Raw genomic sequence first — 16,632 nt, 5'->3', positions numbered from 1 at the left:
TCATTTAAACTTATTGCATTGAATTAAATCTACTTCGCCGACAGCGCATAAACCACAATAGAATAAATGATTCTTTAAAATGCACTCTAGTATTTGTTTACCATAGCGACACTCTGGCGCTAGATTCACTTAACAGTATTAATAATTATATAACATTTAACTTGTATAATAATTATATAACGGAAACTAAGTTAACTGTTATATAATCCAATAATTATATAACATTATATATTTCGTTCATATTATAACTCATAATGCACAAAGTTTATATTATTTAAAGAATAGAATTATCTAATCGTTGTCACATGTTCTATTCAAATACTATAATAAAGCTAAAATGATGTATAAAAGAAATTAAGCAAACAAAACAAACAAGAAACAGTTTTTTACAGACGATTGAGTATTTCTCATTTAATTAATTCAGTTCTCACTTCGCGATAAGGCAAAAATACATAAAAACTCAAAATATCTATATTAAAAATTACGAAGTAAATCTTAAAAACTTATTTCCTCGAAAAAATTCCAGAAAGAATTAAGCATGATTTAATTGGCAATAATAAATGAATGCGTTATCTGCGTTATAATAAATGAATGCGTTATTCTTTGTTGTTGCGAAGCTAAGTTTGTCTAGATTGGCAACAAATCCACTAGTCTCCTGTTTCAAATGTAAACATCAATGGCCGCCATAAAAAAAAAGGCTTAGCGGCACTTAGACAACTTTAAAATTGTTGATAATTCTAAAAATATTGCATACAGATTTACTAAAGGCATAAAAACCTTAACCGGAAGACAAAAACAACATAATACAAAATTGTTGATAATAAAAACTGTTGATAATTCTAAAAATATTGCATACCGGTTTACTAAAGGCATAAAAACCTTAACCGGAAGATAAAAACAACATAATTCAATCATTTTTTTAAAGCAAAAAATGTACAATTTACAAACATATAAGAGTAAAGAAACTGAGATCACTGAGCCGGGTAACAGAGTGGATATATATATAAATATATTTATATACGTTTGGTGCGGCCTATTGCAACCAAAATACGAGGTGCACATCTACATGTTATAGCAGTCCTATATACAAAATCTCAACGTTCTGTGGCTACTCGTTTTTGAGTTATGCGAGATACGTACGTACATACGTTCGTACAGAAGCCACGAAAAATTTTCTTCAGAATTAATTTTAAAGGAGTTTTATAATTTTTTTGAAGGTAAATAGTATTTTATTCTGTCCTTACGTACAGATATCACGCAAAAACATCGTTCATTTGCATTCGATAGCGGTCAAAATGGATATTTTCGTTGAAATATGCTGCCTGAAACTTTTCGCGATTACAATACTTTTTTTTTACTTCGTACAAGGAAGTAAAAATAATGACAGATGTCTTTCTCACATTGAACTATGGGAGGAATAGTTCTGGTAGAGCACAGCCTTATATTTGGATAAACAACAGTGAGTAAACATGGTCTGTAATTGAAGCTTCAGGTGAAAATCTTAAAACTGTCGCAAATAATGCAATAAGCACGGATCAACTTTTTGATATACCAGTTATTCTAAAAACGTTTATGTTCAGCTAATCATGAAGCCTGGAAAAATAAACAGATACAAGTTTTCAGTCATTTATAAAGAAAAGAAAAAAACATCACTGCTCAATCCTGCTCAAATAACAGAATGCATTTCTAGCATGACAGAAACATCGGACAGAAACAAGTGATAAATACTAATAATTCTTAATACTAAGATATGTTCAGTAAAGTTATTAAAATTTCTTTTAAATCATTGTTGTTTTTTGTTAACAACTTTTTTATTAGATTTATATTATTTCCCTTAGATTTATTATAGCTCTGATATTTTTCTATCATAGGTACTTATCTCAGTAAGTTTTATTCTATGTTATGAGTATTGTCTCAAAATTGTTCCGGTTTGAGCAAAAATATTGTAGTAAGTTTAGTTTTAAATAAATAATACTGTGATAATTACCTGTAGTTTATCCATGAATACTTTTCCTTTGCTATGCTCTCACAGCAGCCGCGTCCTTCGAAAATTATTCACATACTTTTGTCCTTCCCACTTTCGTAGATAAAATCAGCAAGAAAGGGAGGTCACGCGAGTAAATACATACATATATATTATTTTAACATAAAAATGGATGAAGAGGATCTTAAGAAAATAACGCAATTCGCCTCAAAACCGATGCAACACACATCAGAAGGTCCAAAATACTAGATTGCGATATAACAAATTGAAGTATACGAGAAGATGCGCTACAACCTAAAGCGGGCAACAAGATAGGTACCTGAAAAATATCTATAGCGATAACGGAGTAGTGCGTCTTCGTGGAGATAATGGAGTATCACGCGACTTTTACAACATATACTTTAAGAGCAGTACAAACTTTCTAAATGGACTGACACGTGTGACTAGATAAGACAGGAATAATTAAATTTAAAGTAATTTCCAATCATTGAGAAAAAAAACATATTCTGCATATTTTTCAAAAGGTATAGTCGCACCAATTTAAATCCATCTAATAAAGTTGCGGCAAAAAATCATCAAATTCCTATGAAAGATCCTCTAACGGTATGCTTTTAGTTACAGTTGAATGTGAAGAATCTTAAGCACTAGTAAGCGAATAATCACTTGAGTTCGTGAGTGAGACAATAATTAAAGCTTGGAAAGGGTTAAAAGAAACTATTATTATTCAAATAAGATTTAAGAGAACTCCGTCTTGGAGTTTTACAATAAAGCCGACACTCGGGCTGGAACTTAGGAAACTAATAATTAAAACTTAACTGATCTGAACTAAAATGATATAGCCGAAGCTATCAAGATTCTAACGTAGTTGGCCCCTTAACGCTAATTGACCGCGAAGCTATCAAGGGCCTAAAGTACGGCCGAGCGTAATAACAGCTTAAGAGAGAGTAGCCTAAAAAGGCGGACGCGTGCTTAAAAGGAAGTTTAACTCAAAATTTAACTCTTAATAAAATTAACATAATCCCTACAACTATTTTCAAAGGTTTCTTTCGCGCATTCAGTTTTTTTTATTGAAAACAGTTGAAAAGAGATTTTAACTTTCCCTTGGCATGATGTATGATATTATATTTTACCATTCAGTGAACAGCAGAAATGAATACAGAACAATAGAAGTGAATGTAAATAATGAATATAGAGGATTTCAATAACAATAACGACACTTTTTACTATTCACGATATAAAACATACGGTTATACTGCATATTGGTGTAAAGCACATATTTTCGAAATTCATCAAAACAAAAGAAATAACGATTTTTCTTTAATTCAATACACGCAAATAAAAAAGAACCACTTTTTGACTGGAGAAATTCTTTTAATAAACATAGCAAATTTATTTTACAACAGGGAAAAAGCACGTGTAACAACGGAAGAAGTGCACGCGCACTCTTAACAGCAAAAACCCACGAACAAGTTTGTTGGGATACGGAATGACAGCTGTGTTTGAATTGTTACCAGAACTCGATCTTTCATTTCCTCCCATTTCCTGAGTAAATTCAGTTTTTCTTTCTCGTTATTAGAAAAGCAACACAGATGTAGTCAAGTTTGTTTCTTTCTCCAACTGTATCTAGACACATAAACTGCTATTTACACTAACAAAATATGATTTGTCTAACCCTGGTGATTCATAACACACATCAAATACCTAGATAAAATAAGAATGCCAGACTCAGTGTTATCCATTGTTAAATACGAAATTATGGTAAAGTACTTTATAAGGTACTAGCAGCTTCGCTGCCAGCCTTCGTCTGGCTTTTAAATGTATCGGAAAAATGGCTGAAGGGAACACCAAACGTTAAATTTGAAAACTGCGTATAATTTTACTCTGCAGAACAACTTCATAAAAAAAGTTATTACGTATAACAAAATTACAATGAAATAAGCAATATCCCTTAATACAAATATTAATTATCCTAATAAATAAATTTACCAACTTCCCTTTGCAAAATCTTATGAACTCAAATGGTATAAAGGAGGTTAAGAACTTTGTTTCTTAAAAAATCACTCAAAACTTTTCAATATCTTAAAGAAAGTGAAATGAGCAATAAATAACATAAAAGAATACAAAAAAACAAAAAATTCTGAAAAACAAAGTATAATTAATGATATTTTATCTTAATTTTTCAAGAGGAAAAAATTACAATGAAATAAGCTATAACCCTTAATACAAATATTAATTATCCTAATAAAAAAATTAACCAACTTTTCGTTGAAGGAAAAAAATCATGCAAAACTTTTCAATATCTTACAAATAGTGAAATAAGCAAAACATAACATGAAAGCAACTCAAAAAACATAAAATTCCGCGCAGAATTTTACTCTGTAGAACGACTTTATAAAAAAAATCAATAAAAATGTATCATATATATAAAAATGACAATGAAATAAGCCAATCTCTTAAAAACAGTGACATAAGAAATACGATGAAAAATTGTTGCCAAACCCATATTTCTAAAAGAATGAAACTATTCAAAATGAAGCGATTTCATCAAAAATCTATCAACAACAATAAGACAGGAAAATTGTTGCCAAAATGACATTTTTAAAGATGTGAGAAGTGTACTCGGAAGCTTCATTTAAATTTTTTTTTAAATACAAAATATTATCATTTTTCCGAAATTCATTTTGTAAAAGCAGTCGCAAGGATGAAAGTTTAACGTGTCCAAAAATCAAAGAAAAATAAACTGTACATTTTAAAAAATAAACTTTTTTAGAAAAAATCCCGTTGAAGAGGTGTTAAGCTCACTTTTTAAAATAAATTCGTACTTAATCGATTTATTGAAACACGAAATTTATTTTAAGTTCGTAAAATAGCTAAGTGCCTACGTTTCATGACGATGTGAAAATGGAGTGTGTAGAGTAAAATTTCGCTTTCCTACAGCCCATTATGTCTCAAAATGACACGATTTCGTCACAAAACATAAACTAAAAAAAATTCTAATTCTAATTTCGAAAAAATTGCTTCGAGGTGCACTGGCTCTTGTCTAGATGCACTTATGTACCAAATTTCGTAGCCGTGGGTCTATTAGCTTACGCGTAGCGCGAACGAAAGACACACACACACAGATAGACTCATTTTCTTTTATTATATGTAGAGACTATACCTAAAAATATGACTACAAAAATGTTTATGTTCATTTCGTTGCCTTATACTGTAAGGACTTCATTTTTATTCTAACCAATTATTTTTAGTCCAAAAGGGCTTTGTCTCTGAAGGACTATTGTTTTCGTTTTGCGATTTTGCGTTGAATCACTACAAACGGAGAATCACTTTTCCAACTGTTGCCACTTTTCACTGTTGCCTGCACTATATTTGAAGAAATTAAATAATGAAAAAAACTGCATAAATGTATGTATATATTTCTCTTATTGTGATAAAACAACGGTACAAAGACCTTTAAGTACTTTTTAAGTCTTAAAAAAAGAAGAACTAATTCCGTATTAATTTATCTCAGAATATATGTAAGTTTTTATATTAGATTGATTTAGAAATTTGAAGGTAGTAATAACAGCTAAATTTTTGTCCTCAATTTAAATCAGTAAAATTATTCAATATTAAATGGTTCATATCAATTTAACTACCAAAACTCTAGTGAACTGCTACGCACTTTTCCAATAATTTACATTACAATAATTAATAAAATAAACACAGTTTTTGTTTGCTCTATAATGTGCAAACACTTTTCGACAATACCCGAAAAACAATATTACTCTAATCAAACAATGATATAAAACTTCGAAAATTCGGCGAAATATTTAAAATAATTAATAGTTTTTAGCTTATCTAAGCAATTAAAGGAATAAAACAAGAAAGTCTGATAACAAAAAATTTTAAACATAATCGAAAATTTCACGTATTAATTAAGTTTTTTTAGGAATTCAATCAAAAGAAATTAAAATTAATTCCTGAAATAAGAATAATGTTTACCACTTCCTCAAAATATATTACTTTCTCATTTTAATCATAAAGTTTCATCTAGCTGAGTTGAAAGTATACTTACAGTATTTGAATTAAAACAAAAAAGTCTGAAAGAGAGCTGCATAAAACTGGGAGATTTTGAATGGAGTTCGGTTTAGAATATTCAATATTCTAACCAATAGTTCATGGCAAGAAGCTTTCTAAATATTTTTCGAATTGCACTAATTATTGCTTAAAAGATTTCAATAACAGAAAAAGAAAATGTTAAAATACTTACAGATATAAAAATAATCTTGAGACAAGAATAGTTACTTTACTAATGAGTTTACACAGACTTATTCAACAACTAATTCTTAAACCTCTCTTTCCAAAATCTCTCTTAAAATTTGCTTTAAATATACAGCATTTTCAACGTATTCGCTCACGTACAGACACTATAAAGGTCTTAATCGGTTCCAAAAACTTGTCCCTCATCCACTTTGGCAGTCACGACTACGGTTTGCAAAATGAACACGCAAAGCGTTAAATGGTGGTTTAAAATCACGACCCTTGTTTCAGTCTCACGGCTTACAATCACGAAAATTTCTGTGAAAGGGTTAACGTGCGAAAAGATTAAATAAACACAAAATTCTACTGACTTTGTAATCAACATTAAAAATATGCATTTTTAACGGGTTTTCTAAAAATATGTAAAATGTAAATTTATCTTTTCCTTTCACTTCGTGTTCCTAAATGGTTACTAAAACGAAGTAATGTGCAAGAGGTTAAGTTATTTGAATATGGCAGAACCACGACAGTTTTCTCCTCCAAGAAGAAGGATACCTTCGTAGAAAGCAACTGGGCCGTATTTTTACGTTACACATGTAAAAAACCCGAAATCTAGCTATAAATCCAGCCCATTTGCCTGCAAGCGTACCCAAAGCAGATCAAACTACCAGTACTCAGCGATCTTAACCACTCGGCTACTGGTGAGGTGATCTGCAAACGAAAATAAACATTTAATATCTGAATAAAAAATAGGATTTGAAGAATACTGAACTAGGAACTCCTCTCCAGATGGAAAGATCTGTCGCTGATCCGGATCACTGAAATGCTCAGTCATCGAAGTCCTTAAACAACATCAGATAATTTCTAGCTGAAGTAATGACTGGTACTTAACAAGTTTTTTCTTTCCATTTATATTCTATACATACACTTACTGAGTTTAATTAAAGTGACTTGCTTTATATTTTTACGGTTTGAATAAGTTATGTGCTTGTCAAATACAGGGTGTTTATAAAGTCTCAATACATTTTTGAGAAGTACATCGAAGAGCCATTACATTATGACCACCCTGTTAATAACATATAGAACCATCTTAAGCCCTCAAAACTGCCAGCACTCGGCGTGGCATTGACTCCACAAGGTGCTGATACTCAGTTTGAGGTATCTGGCACCAAGCGCTCACCAACTGGTCCTTCCGCACATTAACTCCCGCACACTTGCATTCACATTGCGAGGGGGTAGAGTAGCAGCACGAATTTGGTTTTCCAGGTGAGACCACAAATGTACTATTGGATTAATGTCATGTGAATTTGGAGGCCGAGACATGACTTGAAAGTCACTGGAATGTTCCTCGAAGCACTCCCTGACGATTCGACTCTTATGACATGGTGCATTATCCTGTTGGTAAACACCATATCCCGCCGGAAATACTGTTGTCATTAACGGCTGAACCTGGTCTGCAGCGATGTTCAAGTAGCGCACAGACGTCATGGATTTTTTATAGAGATTATGGGTCTTAATATGCTCCATGAAAACATTTCCCACACCGATCACCGGTTTGTCTACGTCCAACTGTGAATCCGGGATCCAGGGTTTCATTCGGCGTATTAGCACATGCCCGTAGATGTGATGGACCAGAAAACGTGATTCGTCGGACCATGAAACTTTCTTCTATTCTCGTTATGTACAATTCCGATGTTTCTTGGCCCACTGCAGACGCAGCTGGCGATGACGTGCCGTAAGTGAAGGGACATGCTTCGGCTTGCGGCTTCGTAGGCCCATAAGCAGCAATGTACGCTGCACAGTTTGTTGAGAAACACTGTCTGGGTTGTCATTATTGTAACTGGTGGTTATTTCGGCTGTTGTAGTTCTTTGGTCATTGCGAAAAATGCGTAGCAATCTCCGCTCTCCTCTAGAATCAATGCGCCGTAGACGACACACTTCAGGCCGGAGACTTGTCGTTTCACCATTCATACACCACGTTCGATACGTTCTCACAACAATTGCACGTGAACAGCCCCCTTAAACGCGCCGTTTTTGATAATGATGTTCCCAGTCACCGAGCCATAACGATTTGACCTTTATCGAAGTCTCATAAATCAGCTGATTTTCCTATTATATCGCTAATCGCGCTATGTTTGGAAGGACAATGCATAGCTTTATATACGCCAACATCATCCGCGAACGTGGTTTTGTTCCTGGGGGAGCACATGTGTTATATATGTTATATTGTCATTTTTTATACTTGTGAAGATACAGGGAATTGGAAAATTAGACGGAACACCAGAACTTCGCCTATGGAATAACACGGTTTTGCTCCGTCGCATTACTGTTCTAGAGCACAGCATCCATCACAGGCATACTGCGCTTCGTCTCGCGAACCAGCTAGGCAAGGAATCCACTACACAGTGTGCAGCTTTCTCACCTTTCTCCTACTGGACGGCCCCTCCATACTACCAGTCTCTTCTACTTTTGACTGGTAGTCTCTTCTACGTTTGACATGCATTCTACGTTTCTTTCTATACAATTCTAATTCATGTGAGAAGGATTAATTTTGAAATAACGCAATTTAGACTGACTGATTAGAAACAGTCTATAAACAGTTACTATTTTTCGGATGGAAAGAGAAAATAACCAAATTAAAATAGAAAATTAGGGAACTTATGCAAATTAAAGTTAGAATTTTGATTTACACACACACGCATAAATATATACACATATAACCCTTACGAGCTAACAGCAGCGATGACGTAGCTACTGCGACTAAATACACTTTCAATTACTAGGCCACAAAATATTTCTTAATATTTGGTATTTGAGTACATCTTTAATAAGGAATACAATGATGCCCATTATGTCACTTAATTCAAAAATAACCGCGCACTTTTTAAAAATACAACAATCTTTCCCTTGAAGATGGACCATGAAGGTTACCAAAAATAAACTAAACATTTTCCAACATATAATTGACAAAGTGAAAGATTTAATAAATTTGTAAGCCGTTTTAAAATGCAGACGTGCTGAAGATGGAAGCAATATCAGCAGAAACCATTAAACATTTCACACGAATCCTAGATCTTCCTCAACATAATCAATCGATATTTTAGCATTTGGGAATTCTACCCGCGTCAATGATTTGGATATACAATGCAGAACAACTGAAGTTTCAATAATTATTCCAGGAATATGAATAATAGTTACACGAATATTATGTACAGCTACACAAATCTACAGTTTCAAACTAATGATTTCGTAAAATATCAGCTAAGCTTTTCTTCTCCGCATTAAAGCATTACTTTCTCCTTTAATCAAATGGTAGAAAACTACATTAAAGCATAGTAAAGAAATAATTTTATTACTGAGAACACACAGAATCAAAAAGTAACAACTGCATTATATTACATCAGCTATAAGAATGTAACAATCTAAGCGAAAGAAAATTTAGCTGGCATACAAAATCAAATGATGATGATTTCTGACTTACCTCACTTGTCTGACAGCAGATCAAATATACGAATTCTAACGAGGTAAGGAGCAAAGGACTGTGTTTATCGTTGGCATGGGCCTTGGGTGCCTTACAAGTGACACTACGACTTTGCACATTCCCGTTCCAGTTATGAAAACGACTCTCCAGAGGGTTAGGTCTAAAGTTTTCTGCTTCTCTTCCCTTAATAATAAGTCATTCAAGAGGACATTCGGCTCCTCATCTATTTTAAGTGCGCCCCTACCGCTAAGGTATTATATACTCGAACCTAGGTCCAAAGCTGTAAAAACCACTAACCACTATAACGCTAACCACTATACCGACGCTGATGTTACAAATCCGATTATATTGTCAAACAAATAAGGCTACAGGGTGCAGCAGAGTTCATAGCGTGAATTGACTTGCGTAGTACAATGACGTACTGCATGAATACGCGCCAGCTAGTGCCGCATTCGTGTACTAATGAGCTGCCATTTCGAGTGTGACTGTAATATGGATCGGTGGAGTGCACAGCATCATGCTTTTGCTGTTGAAAGTTATTTCAAGAATAACTATTCTGTTATTGCTACCCAGCATCTATTTCGGCAACATTTCAACTTAGGACGTCATGGGGAATTTCCAGATGGACGGACCATTGCGACAGACATTTCCAGGTAGAGTAATTTCCCGTTTGGGTGACGTTTCCTGGCCGCCTCGCTCACCTGATCTTCCCATGTGCAGACCTTTTCCTTTGGAGCCACCTGAAGCAAGAAGTTTTCCGAACACGTTGGGCCACCATTCCTGGGTTGAAGGATCGCATCCGAACTGCCGTCGTCAATCTCCCAGGGAATGCGTTACGCCGAGTTATGGCAAGCTTCCAACGCCGCCTAGATGAATGCGTTGTGCAGAGGGGGGGGCAGGCATCCTATTCAAAAAGTAATCCACGCAATGGACAATGACTTACACATTAGTAAATGGCATACCTTTAACTATTAATTGACATACGAAGTAATAAATAAATTACAGTTACTACCTTATGGTGTGTTTTTAATATCCTACTATAAACGCTGTCGCACCCTGTATAATGTACGAAGAAGAGTAGAAAAAATTTGAAGTAAAATTATCTTCGATGGTAAAATTTTCTCACATTTTAAGAAAAAGGTCATTTCGAGTAAAACCAGGCACGTGTACAACGGATGTCAACAAATAAAGTACACGTAGAAGAACTTCTAATGGCTAATTACTAGCCTCTTTTGCAGCTTTCGAACCACACCCGTAATATTTGCGGAGGGTACACTCAGTAACTTAGCAACTATGGGTTATGTTTCGGCACAGATGGGAATCCACCCCTTTTATGTTACTGATGCAAATAATACAAACTGGTTAGTACTGCGAAAAATGCATCAGTTCAATGACAGAATGTCGAAAATATTTCCCAGCTATAAATTTATATCCTTAATTTTTTTTAATCTGAAAAAATCAGTCTCTTAGTGTAATAATCATATAATATCCTAGTTAACAGACTAAAATAATAAACCACGTGTCACAAGCATAAATCATGACTTGATAAGGAGCTTCAGCTTCAAATATACACGCAATAAGAAAATCCCTGCAATGTTATTTCAACTTTCAGAAGCCATTAAAGTTTCGTTTTCCGATTTCGTATCAAACCTTTCTGCTTGTTTGATTGGTGGATTCTTTACCATGGAAGTCCATGGTGAGCCAAACGCACGGTATGACTACTCTTTCATTTAAAATTAGTATAAAATTATAAAATAAGCCAAAATAATATGTTACTGAAATTTTATTATGTAATGATAAAAAATGTAAAAATATATAATTACAAAAGCAGCAAAATAATGGAATGCTGGGTGTTAATGCCGTGACGAAGGGCTGCATAAATTTCACAAAATCAAATTAACGATAAAACCAGTTAAAATCTCAAATCATGAAAGTACATTAAAAACGATTTACAATAACTTCAGATTAAGTAATACGGTCTTTCTTAAAAACTGAAAGAGATTAATATTTTTTCTAATAAAAAGTTCGAGACTGATATCAGAACAATCTAAATGTTTCACACAAAGTCCATCGAAATATGAACATTTGTGTTGTAGCGACAGAGTAGCATACATTCAGGTTCACTCTCCGTTTTTAAGAGATAACTGTGCGTAACTTAGACGAGTTAAAAATGATCTCTTCCTTCCGATTCCTCTTTGCCTTCCAGTATTAATTTCAACCGGTTATGCTTCTCAATTTATTAGTCACTTGTTCTTCGCACTTGTACTTTTTTCCACGCAGCTTGTGAGTCTTACACTTAAAATTATACAAAACACGTTATTCAACTTCCTTTTGAATCCTAAGATCTGTAATTCTATATTTTATTAGCTGAGTTCCAACTTCAGGAACTTTACTCGAATTTGCGGCGCTAACTGGATGGACAGGAAAAGCACTACTAATTTTTCAACTCTTACCAACCATACCAACGTTCTCTTCTTCCAGGACGGGCGACTTCCCTACGCGGCTCTACAAGTGAACAACCAAATGAACTTCTACTCAGAATGATGCCGGTAATGATTTCCTTCCCATTTTAACCTACACCTCTCGCTATAAAACTTACACAGATCTCAAATTTCAGTGGAATACATAACGAAATGACGCATAAAGAAGTGTCACAACCTCAGTGGTTTGAGAGTTCGATCCCAGACGAACGAGCTGGCTGCATGGCTGGGTTTCATGATTTTCCGCATGAATAACATCAAGCTACTAATTTCTCTAAGAAAGTACGTCTCTAAGAGTCTAAAATGTCTAAAAGTCTTTAAGAAAGAAAGATCCCCTTAGGTAGATAGGCCTTGAAGACTTCGACACATCATCATAATAATATATCTCCCAATTCGAGGGTACTGTAACTTTTCAATGTATTTATAAAAAATTCTTATCATGTAAATTAATTTTAAATCTTTGTTGGGGAAGGATCATCTAACATGAAAATTAATGACTTCATCATTCATTAAATCTAAAATAATATGCAAAGTAACACTACAAAAAGTAAAATCTTTTCCTGGCATATGGTAAGTTACTTAGAGAACACAATCTATATTTAGGGTATGGAAATTAGATGACCCTCACCGATCTACATGAATTCCAATCCTACGTACTCTGAATGTTAGTAATCTTCGCATCTACTTGTAACAGTGGTATGTAAAATCAATAAGTTTTCATGTGACTTGAGTCAAAAAAAGGTACATAATGTTTTTGCATTACGTATCTCGCAAAATCAGGATGATATGTTTATCACAGTCAAGGTTTCATAATATGCTCTTAGATTTATGATCAAAAACAGAAGACTCCAACTCTCATCCATGATACTATACATTAGAAGTCTTCGACCTTTTACGTCCGAGGGCTACATCAATTACAAAGATCACAAAGATCCGCGGGCCACATGTCTGTCAAAAAAATAGTGTAGTCAGAAAATTTAAATAAAAAAGGGAGGTTTGTTTTCCAAGACTACAAATGATTCTAAGCGAAGAGATAGTGTTACAAATTTGTATATATATATCTGGTTCCAAAAGGTCTACTGGAAATCGAATTAAAATCTGGCAGGAGATGGTAGTTACTTTAGTTTTAATGTGAAATTTGAGATTTTTTTTTGCTTGATTAAAGCTTCAATACCCGGTTAAATCTGTGCTGCTGCAATTCGCAAAGTTTCCTCCAAATATTTGTCTGTCAGCCATGGTTTTGATTTTAGGATTTTCATTTTACAAAAAAGCTGTTCACATACGTAGGTACTGCCAAAGATAGAAGGCATGAAGAGTGCATGTTTACGAATTCCTGGATACTTGTCTATGGTCACATACTTCAAATAAAAATCAATTAATGTAGGATTTTCGAGAAACTTGCATTTTACTGCAGAGTCACATTGTATATCTATAAATTCTAATTGAAGTTGAGTTGGGACAATATTACATAAGATAAATTGCATAAGAAAAAGTGAAATTTTTGAAAAATTCGTCATTTTCAAAAAATGTTATCTCAAATATCAGGCATGTCAATAAAATGTTTTAAATGTCAAGAATAAGAGAAAAAAAAGTTTTTTTTACGAGAAAAAGCTGACAAGGCAATTTTTCTTGAAATCAAAATTTCTTGAAATTCTTCAAATTCAAATGTGGGGCCACCAAAATGCCTTTAGCAGGCCACCCGTGGCTCTGATCCCTACTTTACATGATTCTCCAAAATTTGACATGAAATACGCAAACAAAAAAAGAATCAGATCTTTGTGCATATATTCTGATATTTTGTTCTCTTTCTGTGCCCATTAAAGTTTGACTACATGTATATATGTCCTGATAACTGATTTTGAAAGATAATAATAAATCCAAAAACAAAAATAAAAATAAATTCTTTATTAATTAAAAATGCGATGATCAATGCTAGAAACAACGCATAACAACGGATCTAAATGCGAAAGTAATAATGATTCAATATCATTTTTCATAATAATCCATAAAATAAATCAGGGATTACATTTAATATTACTTGAGATGATAATGAGCACCTGACATCATAACTGCTACTTATTCTTATAGTCTATTACTTCAGAAGCGTCACTTCAAGGTAACTTTTCGCCATCAGCTTGCTTCGTAACTATAACAACAGCTGCGGAAAGATGGTCTAATTTCCTAATCCCTTTCATTTCAATTCAGGGTGTTTCGCTTCGTAAAAGTCATACCAATGAAGGCTTACTTGAACTTTAATCTCAGATGAGAGGGAGAAAATAAGTACTGTGTAGTGATAACGACACGCATTATAATCGCAAATAAGGGAGAGTGGTAAAGCCTTTGGAGTGCTGTTTTAAAGTAGACGAGGTTCTTTTAAAAGTTATAAGAAAGTGAGCAATACAATCTCGAAAAAGCATCTTAAATATCATAAACGGAATTCCATTTAAAAGCTTCAGTTAACAAGAAGATTTTATGCGGAAAATAGTGTATGGCTAGCTTAGATTTCTGCAACAAAGCAAATTAACTTTCCGCCATTACGAAATTCCAAATAATAGCGCTAACAAACTGATTTTCATTGAAAGTTTCAGAAAGGTACATACATAAAGCGACTGAGAAATCTCATTTGCCATTTTTTAACTTTTAACAGTCATTAGAAGGACTAAAATATCTAAAATAAACTTTCTAAAACAGTTACTTTTAAACTATCATAAATGTCATTTTCATGAACATCAAAAGGATGAGAGGCATTACATCTATATTCCTTCTTAGGTGGACGATCGCTTTGCAGAGAAATTCTGAAATAAGATTTCGATCTTCATTCTGCATGCAGTCACCTGCTATGATATTTCATGTATTCCATTCATTCACTAAGCACAGGTATTAAATCTATTAATGCGACTTGGTGTTTTATTCAGTGCTTTTCCATGCACATAAGGTTTACAGAACTTCATTCGCTAAATATATTTACAGAATTTTGATAATATTTACTTTCGATGAAACTGAAAACTAATTTCCGATTTCAGGCGTATGCTTTGTTAATATTTGTTTCTGACAAAACTCAAACTCATTTCTTACATCTACTGTGCATGTATATGTAGCATGTGTTTTAGGCGTGTTCTTACGTGTATATGCAGCATACGTGAAAATGTATGTATAAAACGGAGGTTTGCTGCAAGTATTAATAGTGAATTTAAATTAATGTACATTTATCTTCTTGCGAGAATACTAGCCAATAAGTCAAGCTAAAATTGCATTTTCTACTTAGCTTAATAGTTACATACTACAAAAAATTGCGGTCTTCCAGAACTGAAAGAAGTCTCTGAGGGAAAATTTAACCCTATTTAGTGTAACTACAGTCTGATTTTTCACCTTTTTCATTCATACATTGTAGACACATTAGGCTATTTCGATGCTGGAAAAAGTGAAAAATGAGCAACGCCTTCGCCGGGAATCGAACCACGCTCCTCTGGAATATGCACCCAGCGTGCAGACCACTACACCACGAAGGCACGTTAGCTTGAGAAATACCTTATAACATACTGTTCATAACATAATTCATGTTAACTTCCTATACAAGATCTGAAATTACTTACAGAATGCGGGACATTTTCCGGGATACATTCCGAAACGGAAATATAGGACTTTCCTACGCAATCAAGGGCTCTGGCTGCTCTACTTTACACTGATATTTTAAAAACGATTATAATTTTATTTATTTTTACGAATCAATCACCTATTTTTTAATGTCTCTTCCAGACCCAGATAAAATTCTTAGCAAAGATATGCTTATTTTGGGCAATAATGAAAAAGGAGCGTGAGAACTATCTTATCTAAGGCAATAGGAGGCGAATGTATTCAACCACATTATTCTCTAAGCCAGTAGTTATCAAGGACACGAAATGCCCTGGCTCTACGCCAAACACGTGTCGAGACGTAGTTATTTCTTTCGCGCAAAAAAGCCCCTATCTATTTCCCGCAGATAATGCTATGTTGAAATTCAATGAAACTATCATTACAAAATAAATTCTGTATAATAAAAGCTGTCTTGAAATCTTAAAATCAGTGTGAGCCCTGTGGGTAATTAGTCATACAGGTATATAACTTCGAATGTACGACTCTGCATATTATTATGAACCGTGAAAGCTTCAAGCCTATATTGCCTACGAAACGCGGTAAAAATCCCTCGTTTTTTCATGTTTCTGTTAAAAGCATGGACTTACATCCCCTGCATCACAAGTGTAAGAAAAGCATTAAGAATTATTTATTGGTTCGTAAACGCGTTCATATTATTAATGAGTTTCTAATAAGATACTGCGTTACTACAAGTACTTAAATGCCTTACACTGACAAGCGTTTACTTATTTAACTGACATGCAATGCTTACTTAGCTGTCATACATTTATCTAAGGCAGTTAGACTAAAGTAAATGCATGTCATATAAAAAT

At 33.7% G+C, this 16,632-nt stretch overlaps 1 protein-coding gene across 2 annotated transcripts in view; it reads right to left on the bottom strand.

Moving 5' to 3' along the window:
- LOC118187136 (uncharacterized protein ZK1073.1) overlaps positions 1-16,632 on the bottom strand; it is a 224,436-nt gene that overhangs the window by 167,973 nt on the left and 39,831 nt on the right. Inside the window, exon 1 of one of the 2 annotated variants that reach the window (XM_085814519.1) lies at positions 1,988-2,221. The exons of the other annotated variant lie outside the window; for it this stretch is intronic. Coding sequence (XP_085670645.1) covers positions 1,988-2,002 — 15 coding nt within the window. The 5' untranslated portion in view covers positions 2,003-2,221. Of the gene's footprint in view, positions 1-1,987; positions 2,222-16,632 lie in introns of those variants that run through there. 2 annotated transcript variants of the gene reach the window in all.

Source organism: Stegodyphus dumicola, chromosome 4, assembly GCF_044657685.1.
Source record: "Stegodyphus dumicola isolate Sdum_Otavi_A_Nest chromosome 4, ASM4465768v1".
NCBI lineage: Eukaryota > Metazoa > Arthropoda > Arachnida > Araneae > Eresidae > Stegodyphus > Stegodyphus dumicola.
The sequence above is the reverse complement of the archived record's forward strand: the minus strand, read 5'-3'. Positions and strand labels throughout refer to the sequence as shown.